The sequence below is a fragment of the Acipenser ruthenus genome, chromosome 6 (assembly GCF_902713425.1).
Source record: "Acipenser ruthenus chromosome 6, fAciRut3.2 maternal haplotype, whole genome shotgun sequence".
NCBI classification, from domain to species: Eukaryota; Metazoa; Chordata; class Actinopteri; order Acipenseriformes; family Acipenseridae; genus Acipenser; species Acipenser ruthenus.
Window position 1 is genome coordinate 43,693,449 of NC_081194.1, and position 16,434 is coordinate 43,709,882.

The 16,434-nt window shown below is 38.7% G+C and overlaps 1 protein-coding gene across 1 annotated transcript in view; it reads left to right on the top strand.

Moving 5' to 3' along the window:
• LOC117411229 (cation channel sperm-associated auxiliary subunit epsilon-like) overlaps positions 1-16,291 on the top strand; it is a 31,068-nt gene extending 14,777 nt beyond the window's left edge. Inside the window, exons 10-15 of the mRNA XM_059025954.1 lie at positions 2,762-2,841; positions 4,120-4,219; positions 4,993-5,088; positions 5,450-5,607; positions 12,105-12,158; positions 16,018-16,291. Of these exons, the coding sequence (XP_058881937.1) occupies positions 2,762-2,841; positions 4,120-4,219; positions 4,993-5,088; positions 5,450-5,607; positions 12,105-12,158; positions 16,018-16,168 (639 nt within the window). The 3' untranslated portion in view covers positions 16,169-16,291. The remainder of the gene's footprint in view (positions 1-2,761; positions 2,842-4,119; positions 4,220-4,992; positions 5,089-5,449; positions 5,608-12,104; positions 12,159-16,017) is intronic.
• Positions 16,292-16,434: the final 143 nt, after the last annotated feature.

Genomic DNA, 16,434 nt, shown 5'->3' on the forward strand with positions numbered 1-16,434 from the left:
AAGGCAGAAAGGGGTGCAAATGCATCCCACATACATAAACGCGGTTACCATAATTTTAACCAAAAGGACACAAAACTATTTTATATTATTTAAACAGTTTTGTATTGAATAGACGCTGTTTTAAAGTGCTAGGCATTTTTTAAATATATTTTTTATTTATTAAAAAAAAACATGCTGTTAACAGTAAATGTCTTTTAAAATTGCACAAACATATACTACAAAAATATCTATTATATTGTACTTGGAAACTCAACCTGTACAAAATTTGGTGAAAATGTTTTTTGTCATACTTGTTCTCAATATGTCGCATAAAAAACAACAAAAAACACTGCACAAAGAGTATTTGCATAGGTAACAAAAAAAAAGATTTTAATCCCCTGAAAAAAACCTATCCCCTGAAGAATGCCTATCCAAATAGCACCGATATTGAAGTTTCAAAGTCCTGTAGATAGCCTGTCATGGCAAATTTCACTTAGTTTGTTAATGTATTTTTATAGAGGGGGGATGAAATTAGGCAGGGGGGTGAAATTTGCCTTGACAAGGGCACATTTACTCAGAATTGCCTCTCTCAGGCATTGTTAACAGGGGCCACGTAATAAAATAATATGTTTTCAATAATGCATCAATCAAATACAGTGGTGTACATTAATGTATTGTACACATATAGATGTACATTTTCTTAAAAACGATTAAACAACTAAATATTTAGGGGTAAATCAATCGTTTTAAAACCAATACAGTAGTCTCAACGTATAGGAACACTTCGGCTTATGGAACACCCTTGTGGTGAAACTGAATTTTCCCATTCTAAATGCTCTGCCTAAAGGAACAGGAACTTCGCTTAAAATAATACATTTTTGGCACCATTAGCAATTCGTTGCTAACCGATTTAAAAACTGATACAGTACTGTTTTGTGACCTGTTAACTCATCATCCTCAAACTCAATTTCAAATGGTTTATTCAATCTTTTCAAAACTGACTTGTAATCACAAGAGTAATCTAGAGCTGCTGCTGCTGCATTTTGCGGTGCTGTGTTAATAACCATTGTGCTCAAATTCATTCTCATATTGATAATGACTGTGCGATTTTGTTTATTAACATTAGTTATTCTAGTTTATTAACAAACACTTGCCTATTGCATTTCTCTTAATTATTCTGTTAATAACATATGTTGTTGCATGTGCATCATGACATAAGTAATAAATACATTTGTATTTATACAGTAGATTCATATCGTGATTGGCCTTGGCATATTGTGTCCGTGGTCAACTCTGTCTTAGAGAACACTTAGCCAGAGACTACTGTACACAATTTTTACATCTCCCCCATCTCTCTCAACAATCTATTCTGCCAGTTAGGACGATCTGTGATCAATGCTGCCCAGATAAATTTTCGGGCCCGACACCGGCATAAATATTTCCTCTCATGTGTAAAATAAAAATTACCCCCCCCCCACCCCTTGGAAGGTAAGAGGTGTAAATGCACCCCAAAAATGTACTACATACACCTTGAAGAACGAACTCCCATTTTGTGAATCAGACAAGGACGTGCTTGGTATCAAAATAAAGGTAAGCGATTAGTATTTTAATCACAGTAAGGATATCCTTTGATCTTCAAAGAGTTACAAGATATGTTCATTTGTACATGCTGGGGTGCATTTGTGCCCCTTGTCACAGACGAAGGGTTAAAACTCTTATACAATACTGCACCAATAATATGTACACTGTAATGGTAGTAACCTTAACTGAAGAAATAGGAGCACACTGAAAAAAGCATGTGCAGCAATAGTCACAGGGTGCTAAAGGCTCAAATAAATGTTCAAAATTAAATAATCAAACGCCAAGCACTCACCAAATGTCAGCTATCAAGCTTGTATCTTTATTATTAAAAAATCATTTTTATAGAAACTGTAGAAGAAGAGAATTCAGGCTCATGCAGATGCATTGCAACCACTGGCCTTCGTCAGTGCAATACAAACATTTAAAAAAACACACACACCGGACAGACATTTAAAGTGTCTTAGACACGAATTGTTCAATTAACTTTCAATTATACAATAACATCCATAAATTAAGTATAACAAGCAATTTCAGTCTATGTTGTGCTGTAGGTCCAAAACAGTTACAATATCTATTCAAGCATATTAAAAAACAAACAAAAAAAATAAAACAATATTGTAAAATGTTGAATGACTACAAACTAGCCAATAGATCCATAACAGAAAGCAAGATGTTACTCTCATGGATAAAGAAATTACTTTAAAAATTACAAAAACGGTGAGAACCACAGTTCCTCATTCATACCACCATTCCGTTTGTAAAGTATGTATCCAAGAGGCTTCCCTTTGCAATAAAAGTTTATTACGATCTCCACCCAGACGTGGGGTATTAACAAATTCAGTCCCCATGAATCTGAGTGCAAACACTATGTTGTTGTTCATTAAAATGTCTAGCTACAGGTGATCGTAAGTCCTTATTTCTAATAGCGCTTTTGTGTTCACTTATACGTGTTTTCAATTCCTTAATGGTCTTGCCCACATAGCAAAGACCACAAGGGCATTTCAACAAATAGACTACAAAAAAAATAATAGTCTATTTGTTGAAATAACCTTAACTACCATTACAGCATTTGACTCATCCTGGTCAAAGCCTGGAGCCACTAGATCTGCAATTAGAATGCATCCCTTTAATATACAAAGCTTTATTAATAAAAATGTGGCGTAATCCAGTTTATAAATTATATATGTTTTTACTTTTCTAGGTGGTTGACTATGATTGGGAAAAATATGGCTGTCTGTTTAATATATATTACACTCAGCCTTTTCTGCCTTCCTTAGACTTGTAAGTAAAAACAAACCCATTTTTATGCTAATAATAATAATAATAATAATAATAATAATAATAATAATAATGCAAGTGAACACTGAAGACAACAATTTTGACTTTTGTTTTACCAAAACTTAGTTTATTCTAGTATTACTGAGATATAGGGCCCGATTTTGATGACGGGGCAAACCTCTAAGGCTAGGGCAAAACATGTTTGCCCCTGATTTTGATGAAAAAACTGGAGCAAGCTGCATTTGCTCTGTAATGCGATTTTGGTTACATGCTTTGCCCCATCTTTTTCTGTCTCTGTTAGTGCTGGTGGACCATCTATATTGGTTAATATAGACATGACTGTGCAGTATGATATAGGCTAACTATTGTCCCTATGTGTTCATATAGTGTCAGCATTTGGCTTCGGGTAATATAATCCCTTGTCAGACACTATATTTTTGGTATATCTATATATATATATAGAGATATAGATATAGATATATAGATATATAGATATATGTACAGTATAGCGACCCAAACCGCAATAAACAATCACACAATATGGATAGATTCTGATTCTAATGTCTTTTAAGGTTCAATACAACACACACCAAGTTTGAAATTAGAGACGTTATATGTGACACTGGCTATATCATTCTTAATTACATTTAACATATCATAAAAAATCTAGTTGTGATGTAATGCCCCCTTCTGTGCAGGCGCAGTACGTCAGTTTCAGGATCAATTACGATGCTGGTAAATAATGGAGTAAGAAGTCTCTATTGTAGAGCTAAAACATTAGTGGTGCACTTTTATTTGAGATCACAGTGTTAGGACACTGGCCTTTTTTAGAAAATAAAGAAAACAACAACACTACCTAATAAGCAGGTCCTGCAAAACAAACTCAACCAATATTTGCCCTTTTCAGTATTTAACAGTTTTTAGAAAACCATTTGTATGCCAAAAAAAACCAAGTCCCCTCACCACCTCTTTGTTGAGGCTAATCAACAGGTTTATATACAACGTTGAGGACAGAAAGGCTATGAGTGTTTAACAAACCTGTTAAAGGAATATTCCACATCAATCTAGCCCTCTACTCTCAAAAACTATGGCTTTGATGCCAAAAGCCCCATCTTAATTGTGGGCAGCAGGCCATCTCAAGTCTATTAAGGTCCTAATGCCTGTCTGTATAGTTCTGTATGAAAGTCCATTACATTTGTACAACACAACTTTGACAGGAAGTAATGTTTCTTTACTCTTCCTAAAAAAATCCAATAATTAATTTCTGTGCTGTACATTTAGATATGACGGTGATGTCTTTCTGAAAAGTGTGGATGCAAATTTCATAATTTGGGAACAACATGGTCGGACAGACTTCTCATATAATGCTTCGATGGAGGAGGTATCATTATTTGTTTTGGTCTGTCATTTTTTGTTGAAATATTTCTGCACTTATTATTTGACTGATTCCTTGTTTTATTCATTATTTAAATAGTTGGAATGTTGAATCTGAAGTTTAATTCTATTTATTTGCCTCAATCACCACTCCAGCTTTTCCAATCTCTGGAGAACTAGTTGCTGCCATTCATGAAACAACATCTTAATTCATATTGTAAGGCATCTATTCATTATATTTGACTCACAGTGTTTCATTAAAGAATACACATGACAAGTCGAATCCTTGTCTTGCTGAATTTGCCATTTTAGCTAGAGGCCCACAGGGCAAAGGAGGAAATTTAGCTTGGGGTAGTTCACAGCACTGTTTCAGCAACACCTACTGGCTAGGGGAGACTTTTGATCATGTTCAAGACAGACTAGGACATAAAAATAGAATAACACATAAGAAAAGATCATTCATAACTACCTCTACTGCCTTAAAATATTGATCAATGAAAAAAGTAACACCATCTTAAGATTTTTTATGAATAGGTTGTCAGCTCAGTCATCTCAAAACCTTTTTAATGAGTGAATGGCAGGATGTTTTGGAACTGGGTCCTGTCATATACTGTATCCCACATGACAACATCACAATGACCTTTAGAAAACAGTTACATTGCAAGGATGCACTTCCTATGGTCATTCATAAAGTATATTTTCACAATTACAAATAACAAATTGACTTGCTTTGCTGCTTTATTAATTGTTCAGACCTACTATGTGCTGATTTTTCCACAGGCTTACTGTTTGCGTGAAGCACAAACCTGGAAGTCCATGATTGCAATGAGCAGCAATTTGTCAAAGAAATCGATAGGCGAAGCTTGGGGACCAAATGTAAGGATAAATACTGTTACAAAGCCAGTGCTATATGTAAAACAAGGGGTTTGAGGTGAATTAAGGATTATCCTATTCTGACATCTGAAATGTAGGCTTAAGGTTTGAACTACTATATAAACAACTTGTTCATAACTAATTGGCGTTCCTACCCATCCTAGAATATTTGTAAGTAACTGGGGAAAAAAACAATCAATGTTAACTTGAGTTATGTATCTCACACATGGGTTGCCACCACCTTAATCCAACACCCAAGCCAAACCACTAAAGGTGATGCAAAAACAAACAAAAAATGTATCTGGCTCAATATAAGATCTTTCTGCAAGATCAGCAGGAGATGATTATTGTTTGTGTTTTTCAGAATTACAGAACCTGTTTTGAGGTGACACCTGGAATTTTTGGGGACCTGGGACAGCCCTATGAAATCCTGAACAGAAGCGGCAACAATTTCATTACCTGGTCACAGGAGCAGAGTGGCATTTATGTCTTCAATGTGAAGATTCTGGATCCTAACTTCAGGTTATTTCCCCTTGTATACATAGCCAAAAAGACAGATTTGATAGTTTTGTGAATATCCATTTTATTCATTTAAAAAAGTAAGTAGTTTCAAATAATATTTTAAACAGGTTTTAGAAAGTTGCTGCTATGTGAACCTTGATTTCCATTACACGAGAGTAGATGTTAAAACTTCATGCTGATTTGAACTCGGCTCTCGCCAAGATAAGCACCAAAATTATGTTTCCTAGTACAGTAATTTGTGAGTAAAACTGCGAGTAGAAATGCCTCGGATGAGCTGCTTCCAAAAAGCAAAATGTGTTGTATTTTATTGGGATTCATTAGTTTGGTTCTCAGTCAGATAAGAGAATTACCACTATACTATGAGTTATTAAGGCTTACTGTTATTGTACATGACAAGTGAGTTTTTATACCTTTCGGACAAGTACAAACAAAATTGCCACATGAATGTTTCTAAATAAATGTTTGTCAGCATTGATTAAATTTAAAGCAAGCACTGCTATTGGAATCTGTTGGGTCTGGCAGTACTTTTGTGTTGGATTAAACAACTCATTTCTAGTCATTGCAGTAACACCAGGGGCCCTTTAGATGGTGGACTTTAGCTTAAGTTGAAGTACAGTAGTGTTCTGGTAAACTCAAAATAGAAACCGTGGTCTGGTGGAAAAATGTTGTGGAACCTTATGTATGTTGCTTTTTTAGTTGTTTAGGTAGGTTATCATATGTGCAACGTCTGACTTACGGTTTCACTGCAACACAGAGTTCGGCCATCTCAGAGACGGCGCAATACTAACTTTCTTGGTTGGGAGGCAGATGTACAGCTCGGATTCCTTCTTGCATTTTGGTGATCTTTCCCTGCACAAGTCTTCCGTCTGTCTGCACCTGAACATCGGATATCGTGAGCCAACCGCTTGATCTTGTTTTGAAAATGCTTTGGAACAAGTAATTGCATTACAAGCTGTCCTGTGCCTGAGGCTTGGGCTACCCTATACAGTAGATGCCCGGTTATCACATAATACGGAGGAGGTACTATCAGCCGACTGTCATCACCTTCCCCTCGATAGACCAAACCTGCTCCCAGAGGTTGACGAGGGTGGGGTCATTTTTCTGCTGCCACTTCAAGTCAATCTCCCGGTCCCAGAATTTCGGGATATCGAGCAAGGCTATAGTAGCCTCATCACTGGGAGCCTCTGTAACCTGGCCCGCCAGTCACACTGAATACCAACCGCTTTTCCCTTGCATTTAACAGACAGAGAGGACTGTCCCACCAGAACCCAGCCTTGTCTCATTGAGAGTCCCTCCCATTTATCCGCCCTTTGCTCCTTCTTTGTTTTTCTTGGGTGGAAACGAGTGGGGAATAGATTGGCCTGCAGCAAGAAAATATGACCAATTGCTTTCCCTGCTGCCCCACCTCTTTAGTGACAATATTATTAAAGTGCGGCCAGTCTCAACCCAATACAACTGGATGTGGTAACTTTTTTGCTACCGCTACTGTAGGAACAATTCAATAATTGATAATTTAATGTTTATCTGGGTTGATTAGTTCTCTTACTAACAATATTTCATTGACGTGTTTCAAAGATTGAGGATTTACTATGAACACACATTCACGCGCAGACACAAGGAATGTTCAATTAATAGTAGTATTTTATAAAGCACACAATTAATAAACAGAAATCAGAAAAGTCAGAAAGTACATCTCTTAGTCTAAGCACAAAACACAATTAAAAAATCTCACTGCACCCATGCTGGCTAGCAGGCAATTGAAATATGACACCACCTGTCTCCTCACACACAAACTGCAGCTCTTGAGCAAGCTGTGACATAGTAGCTTGCTCACACACACAAGCCCACATACAATCACAGCTTCAGACTGAAACAATGTAGACAATCTTAGACTATATCACATTAACCTTTTACAGTCCATTTATTAAGTGCGTGTCAGGCGTGTCAGGTCCAGTTTATTTTCACACGGCGCAGTTAATTTTAGACGCGCTGTTTAAAAGTATTTTTTTTCCACAGTCAAACGGGTTTAAAAGGCCCTGCATATCAACAAAGCACTCACTAGGCATCTCCAGCCCCGCCCCACCCTTTCATTCGCTATAGCTTTCACATATGCTAAGAAATAAATAATAATAATAATAATAATAATAATAATAGTCGTACATACCGATCAATCATCTCCTGATCACTCGTTTTATCACCAAACGCCTCAATAATGTGATCCAAGTCATTATTTTATTACTATAACATCTCAAAAAACCTCTGCAAATGTCCGTGATGTTCTCTGAGCGCTGATGCAATATCAGCCAGCCTGTTTCCTTATGACCGCCCATATGGGATGCCAGGGGCAAGTATGATGATTCATGAGATACGCCTTTTTTTCCGGCTTGTCTCGGTTCCTGTCACTCCCACTCGGCCATTGAATGGTTTTCTCGTCTTTTTCCGGAGAAAAAACGACTATAAAAAATGTTTTTGCTTCTTTTTGATGATGTTGGACCAGGTCCGACAGGACCGCAAAGGGTTAAGCTTATTAATGGTGTCTAGATTAAGTATATGGCAAGTTTACTTTTAAAGAAATTCTTCATACAAGAATATGAGGTAGATTACTTATAGTTACTTCATCAAGTTTCACTAAAAGTTATTTCACACACAAAGTGTGCAAACAAAATAATTAACAGCTCAATTCTATGTGAATGTGTTCCTTGGAACGGTTCTTTGAAGTTTAGATTTTTGGTCTGCTGGTTTGGAAACTCAATCTGTTGAAGAGTCCAGTACAAAAACGCTCCTCTCCGCAAAAAAGTCTTCAATCCGACATTGGATCAAACTCAGCAACAATACTTTCAATTCTCGATAGAATCAACAAACAGCTGCCTCGGTATAGGATCCACAACAGCGCCCGTCCGCTCTGTCCTCTTCGCTGAATCTTTTAGCTACACAGGTAGCAGGGCAGTTTCTTTTGGATACTGTGGTTTTAGGTGTACAACAGACCCAGACTGGTTTGTCTGATAACAGTCGCTGTATGTTTTACGGCAGTCCTCCAGCCAGGCCTCAGTCTTGTTGCTTGTGGTCGTTGACTCACTTGCAGCTTGCTTCCTCGTCTTGGGTCTGTTTTCAGGCAGAGTCCCGTCTTGATTCAGTTTTTAGGCAGAGTCCCGGAGTTACAGCTTTGCTTAGCAGAGTGACAGCACCTTGTTTAACATTTGATGTGGAGCGCAAAATGTTTAGTTTTGCTTGGATATGTATAGTCTTTTTCAGTCTGCTAAATAGCAACTTTCATGAAATAATTTGTGTATCTTGCCTTTTTTTTAAAACTCACAGTCCTTTGATGTTTTAATGTCCTTTTCCACTGGGACATCACTAATTTATGTCTTCCTTGGGTCAAAACGATTGTTGTTGCACGTGTGAATTATCTGTACATAATTCAACTGTCCGCTCAGCCTAATCCAGTTCAGGCGTGGTCCTCTAATCAGTAGGTCACATAGTTCAGTATGTCTGCCAGGAACCAAGGGGCCCTTTTTCTTAAGACACAGCAGTTCGCTCTTTTTCCTAAGACACAACAGTTTGCTTTTTTTCTAAAACACAGCAGTTTAATTAATTAGTCCAGTTATATAATTAATACACGTTCATGTATTATCATATTCAGGGAATATGTCCCACACTACGGTTACAGGATACATGGATACAGGAGATGGTTGCAGTTCCCTGGGCCTTCCAAGACATACCTTCCAAGAGAGCAGCTTCAATCAAAGTGAGACCACATCCTGAGTCCACTAATGCTTGGGACTTACCTTGCTCCGGCGGCCAATAGAGGGAGGCCAGGTCCCATTCCATAGCCGCAGGACAGTTGCATTGTGACCAACCTCGTGGCACTGGTAACAGGTTGGGGGGAAGGACGCTCACGGAGCCTGCTTGTCCCGTTGCCTGCTGGGCTGCAGGGAGGGGACCTCTGTTCTGCCCCAGCCGGGGGCCAGCTTCGACCTCCATGAGTGGGAGGAAGGCTACCCATTGGGTCTCTGGGTGGTCGAGGTGCTCTGTACAGTGGGGAGGCGGGTGAGTGTAGCCCGGAAGGCCGGCAGGAAAGAGGCCCTCGGTGGTGGGGCGGCTGGCTTGGTGGCCAGGACGATTGATGGACGCTTGGCAGACGGGATAAGTAGTTGCGCTGGCTGTGAATTCTCAAACGCCTCTGACAGTTTTATAGCCTCCTCCAGCATGGTGGGCCACCTGGTCCCTCAAATATTGCGGCACCACGCGGGGCCTGGTTCTTTGGGGTCGCTGGTAATTACGGAACCAGCGATGGTAGGCGTCCTCCGTTATGTCAAGATGCTGGAGGATGGCCTGCTTGATCAGATGTAGTCCAGGGCGGCCTCATGTGCCATCACCCAGTAGGCTGCTTGGACCTCCCCGATCAAGTTGGGGCCCAGCTAGATGGCCCACAGCTCCCGGGGCCAGCGGGACGCTGCCGCTAGCCGCTCAAAAGCGATCAGGTAGGCCTCGGGTTCGTCCTCCAGCATCATCTTGGTCACCCGCAGTTTGGGAAGGACTACTGCGGGATCTGCCAGTGGTTCCCTCCCAGGTACAGCCAGGAGCAGGGCGCCCAGCCGATCCACCAGGCCTGGGCGTATGTCTCTCGCTGCTCTGCCTGCCATCAGGCCTCCCATTCCGTCTCCCTGGCTTCTCTCCCCCTCTCCTCTTCATCTCGGCGCTGGTCCTGCACTGCCAGGAGCGCCGCTATCATGTTGGGGTACACCATGTGTAAGGAAGTGAGTGGTGACGTGCAGGAAGTGAATGTACACACAATGTTCAAAATAATACAGTCACCCCTGCTACTAACGATGGTATCGGAGGGAAGAAAAAGACAACAGCCTTGAAACAAAACAACCCAATAATGAATCCAGCACATCGGTGCCACCCTGATCCCTCGGTGCACGCAACTCTGCTTTCAATACCGGGGTTGTAGTGCGGAGCTGTGCAGTGCTGTGCTCTTGGTCCTCTTGCAGTCAGTGTAGCTGCAGCTCCCGTTTCAATCCTCTGCAACGAAACAAAAACAAAACCAAAACACAGAGCGTGCCAAACTCCAGCCTGTAATCAGCCTGGCGCCACGCCTTATCTAATCGCTACGTGGTCCCCAGCTGATCACAATGGATTTGTTTAGCAGCACTGCAGCCACGTACCCACCCCAAGATGTCCGACTTCCGGTTTCACCGCAACACAGAGTTCGGCCATCTCGGAGACGGCGCAACACTAACCTTACCAAAGGTCCTTCCTGGTTGGGAAGCAGACTTACAGCTCGGATTCCTTCTCTCTCCATCACAGTCCTGTTTACAATAGAAGTCTAAACATTGAAATATGTACTAAAACTGTAATATACAATGGAACAGTCCATTATTGAACTGGAATGGTCAGTTTATAATGCTATTATAAACTGAAAATTATATTTTTTGTTTATAATTTGTATTATTTGTTTGTATCTGAAGAGATTTTAATGTGATTTGTGCTCAATCACATAAGGGTGATTGAAACTTCGGTGTCTGCATCACATACACGTACATGTATGTGTTGTGCATATATCAATTCACATAAAAAAAATTGTCCAGAGTTTTATGTGAAATAAATCAAATTCAAAATTAAACAATTTAGTATTTGGTACATTTTTGGAAGGTATTATGTCTGTTATTTCAAGACCTATGTTTGAGTATTTCCATTGCGATTAACCTGATGTAGTGATTAGTGTATCTGCGTGATAACTACCGAGCTTATGTGCTACGTTAGGACATATTTCCTAAAGTTTTTTTTTCCCATAGGTTAAGTGTACGAGGTGGATGTAGTTGCTGCTTCAGTAGGTCTCAGCTGAGCTTAGATAGAAACACATAGAAAGAAAAGAATATCACTGCAGCCACTACCTGCCACATGTTTGTCTCTGCAGAAAGACCCCATTTTGGAAAAAATAAAAATAAATAAAATGCCTATAAAAATCCCTGAGGCTACACATTGCACTATATACAATTACAAATGTTGAATTGCAAACACACAAACAGATGCAGGGCTAATACGTTTGAACTTGTATAATTGCAAGAGATGAAACCTGACATTAAAGTTAAATAGTGTTAATAGACTGATACTTAATTTAGAACTGATTGAGCCTATTAAAATACCAGTGACCAGGACCCTTAATAAAAGAGCAAATCAGCTTTGTGGTCAGTGATATTTCACACTAATGACGATGTCAACTTGTGATGTTAATGGTCAAATCCATTACACGGATGGCTGGTAAAAACAAAAGTGAAATGATCCTTTTCTTTATTTGTGGAAATGTAATTCCTACAGACAGAAAGGCAAGCTCCTAAATACCCCCAGATCAAAATGTTGAACAAATAAGAGCTGTGTTTTTTTTTGTTTTTTGTGTTTTGGTTTTTTTTAACAGCAAAATTATAAGTATTGATTACAGTTTATTTATTTTAATAGTTTTTTTTGCATTTCTAACATTGGATTTCTCTTTGTAGTTTCTGTGACCTGAGGACAGTGTTTACTGTACAGACATATGGAGTTCTGACAAGGTAATTTTACTAAAATGGCCATACCACAAAGATTGCAAGAAAAACTTATCGCAGCCTGTGGCAAAGTGGTTCGCAGTGTACAGGTGTAAGAGTGATGCAGTGCGCAAGGAAGAGACAGACAGTGATAATCCAATTAGAAAGGGTGATTTAATTTTATAATCCAGATCTGGTGACCTCCAAACAATAATCCCAGGCAATACACTGCAATGTGTATTGCACTGTTGTAAATAAAGGGTTTGCAGTCCCAAATAATAAACACAGTCTAAGTACAAACACACTATACAAGCAGGGTCACCAGTCCTGGGTGAGTGCTGTAGTGCTTGTGGTGTAAACACAGTTTATCGTGATACAGGTGCAGTGATGTCCGTGTTAGTGCTGGCCCTTGTGACAGCTCCAGAACGTGTTAGCCGTCTACTAATAAAAACAAACAAACAAAACACTCACGGTACGATAAACACAATACAGGTCCTTCCGAGTCGTTTCTTAACCATAATGAAGGAACAGATTGCTAAGCCACATCCCCTTTATACCACCAGTCACGCCCCTTTGGTAGCGAGTGCAATCGCTTTTCCTCCAATCCGCAATTGACACATCGGCGACCATTTTGGGGCATTGACTTGCAGTATTGTGGCTCCACCCCCTTTCTAAGATGTCCGACCTTTAACCCTGGAATAAATTGTCTGGTCATCTGAGTCCAGGGCACCTTTACACAGCGCCCTCACAGGTCGGGAGGGAGATTTACCACCAAGAATCACTGTATTTCTGTCACACAGCCAAATAACTAGCTTTTTAGGAACATTCAAAACGAGAGCAAAGGTAGTGTGTCTCCATTTATTCAAATATGAAGTGAGTTCATTCAGAGCACCTTGATCCTTCCCCCTTTCTTACGAAAACGCTCAAAAGAATTTGGCAGCTCTTATATTCCTAAGCTAAACTTAACCAAAAACAAAGGGAAAGTAAAATAAAAAAAAACATAACATTTGTGTATCAGAAAGATATTTGTTTATGACAAAATTATTATTGAGCACTTCTTTTTTTTCGTAGCCTACTTAGTACACAATTAATACAGTAACTTACATATACTGCACACACTTTACTGAAATACATTATTTTAAAATTTACATAGAAAACTTTACAGTGTACAGGGTGCTGCAAGTAAAACACATAGCTTACCTGCTACTTTTGTTTTGAGTCAAACCCTTTCACAACCGTTCGATCACAGTAAGTTTAGACTCTGTATAGTTTGAGTTATATGCCCTTTTTTAATCATGTTTTTAATTTTAGCGATTTAGTAGGCTACTTGTATCTGCTCTTTGGTTTATTTTCATCCAGTCTCGGTGGTGTCACTGTAACCATTGATTTTTTTTTCAGTGTGTCTCTTTGGATCATACTGTAGCATCACACTAAATTGGTTATTATTGGGGGACATACGTTGTGTCTGGCATATAAGAATGTACAGCATAACAGTGTCTGTATTAGCAAGGGACTAGTATTATACTCAAAAAGTGCTGGACACGAGTTAAGAAGTTCACTCCCCAGGAACTCACTATATTAAAGGAAGAAGTAATTGCCAATGCAGATCAGCTGTTCGGCAATACAATGGGTTTTGTGGCTGTCTGTAAAAAAAAGTATGGCCGAAGATAGTTGATCGGATTAATGTGGTTGATAGCCTACTGTAAAAAGGGAGATCATAGACTGCCAGAAGCACTGGCAAGATGAACGTCAGATTGTAAAATAAAAGAAATCTGTGGGTTCTTCTCACTCTTCTAGGAGAATCCTTTTCCAACAAGATATCTCCCTCCTCACACAAGCACACAAACCCTGCTATTTTCTCCACTTGTTAACCACTATTACTGGCACAATAGTTACATGATCTAGCAAAATTATAAACTGATAATTAATTGGTTGTGAGTTACAATTTACTATATAACGGTCCTTCAATAATTCACTGTCTATATCTACACTCGCAACATGTCAACAAACCTCTTTGATTTGGTTCCTCGATATACGGACCGGCCCCCTAAAAACATGCGACAGAAGATGCAAATGTCCAGTGAAAACCAGAGAACAGGGTACAGAGATATTTAGAAGCACTATAAATTATTATATTAGGTACTGACAAAAATATGTGAACTATCACCTCCTCTTTGCCATTTCTGTATGAAAAATGTAATCCACCCTATTATTACAAATATTCTTAATTGTCTTAACTGGTATACAGCATTTTAGGTTAATGCAAAATAATGTAGGATTGCAACAGCACTGAAAAATGCACCCTGTAGATTTTTGGTATGCTTACATTGTGGTTGCATGACTAGAAAAGGACAACGCATTATTCTGTGGGTCTTCCAACTGTGTCTTTACTACATTTTAAGAGGGTCTGTAATGTCGGATACACATGTCATAGAGTATCTTTCAGTTCCTGCAGAAAGTTAAGCTGTGTGTCACGAAGATCATATGCAACTTTTATGGGATTTATGTCTGGTTTCTCAGGCAGTCCGTCTATTCTGTATGCTTTCATGTATGGCTTTGACAGTTTGCACCATTATCATGCAGAAGGTTTTCAACTATATTCCGGTAAAACAATGTAAGGTCTAATCTTATTTTGATGAATACAAGCTTGGATCTGCCACTATTCTGATTAGTCAATGCATTGAATGCACAGAACGGAACTGGCACATCTATTCTTCCCTGCAAGCCCAATATATTAGTGTTTGTTTCATGCAAAAAAAAAATCTAATTAGTGACTGATCAGTAAAGCAATTGATATTACAGTAAACTTGAGTCTACTAGCACACGTGTGAGACAATACTCAAAAGGGTACCTTCCTTATTTTAAATCTCATTGCATGAAGAAAGGGTTTTTGACTGATTCACCCTGAAATCACTTGGAGATTTTAATGATTAGTCGATCATTAGTTGATGAAAATGTAAGTTAAAAAATAATTTTGCATGAAACAAACATGCTTTAGGGATATTCTCCTGGGGCCAAAGTACAAAAGCATCCTAAATTACATTCTTATCTTATCTTCAAAGATAGACGGTCCAAACTGAAGTTTAGGAGACTTGATATTACAGAAAATGTTCGCCTAACTTATTTTCTTATCTTAATTTAATTTAAATCAAGTTTGGACTTATTAATGTACAAATTATATTACACACTTTCTTTCACACTGGAGACACGAACATCACAGTACTTTATAATGGTGTTTATGACTGAAAATTAATAAGTATTGGTTCATTTCTTTTTAAATAACACTATTTATTTATTGTTGTTAACTAGATGCCTTCTGCTTTGCTTCTAAAGAAATGCTTGTGGAAAAAGTTCCAAATATAATTTTTTGATTTTTCTTCACACCAGCAATCGAAACCTCTTTCTTTTCCTGAGTAAAATGTAGAGCCCTGCGTTTCTTTGCCCCATCTGAATCAAGTTTAACATAACATAACATAAAAACAGGTATATTCTGGTGACAGTTACCTGAAGCTGGAGCTGTAACCTGCTCTATTCAGACTCAATCAATCGTTTACGGATAAGATTGGGGTTAGATAGGATAGGATGAGACACTTAGGAAATTGTAGACACTGCTGACTTAGGAAATGCTTTTGTCATACCAAATTTCGGAAAAATCCTTTCCTAGCCATGAAAGATAAGATAGGAAAGCAAGTTAGGAAATTGTTCTGTAATGCGGCCCCTGGTCATTGCACAAAAAGTGTGGTTCCATACCCAGGTGTCTTCAGGCACTAGACGGAGGTGGTGGACGACCAACCCAAAATTAAGCATATATGTACACTGGTGTTCAAAATAATGTCAGGAATCTGTAAAAAGTTGTTTTTGTAAAATCTGTTTTATGTCATTACAGCGACCATTCCATGCTAATTGCAACTATTGAGACCATCTTTACATTTGTTGTTTTCGGCATACTTATCTACAGCTACTTCCGATATGTGAAGATTTTCAATACAATGTCTGTGATTAACCCAAACCCGGATGAAAAAGACAAGCAGCAGTAAACTTTTAGGACAACACTGAGGGCAATTATTACACTGTTCTGTTCATGGTTATTAGTTGAATTGTTTTAGGTGAACTCTTGTTGTTATATTATGAACTAGAGTAAATCATTCTGTTGTTACCTTCATACTGTTTGTGATTATTTACTAGTTTTAAGAATACAGTAATGAATCATTCACAACAGAAGAAAAACAAGCAATAAGTGGCTTAGAGGAATACTTTATTGCTCAGTGACAGCATCTAACAAGACAATCATTGTTGGCAGGCA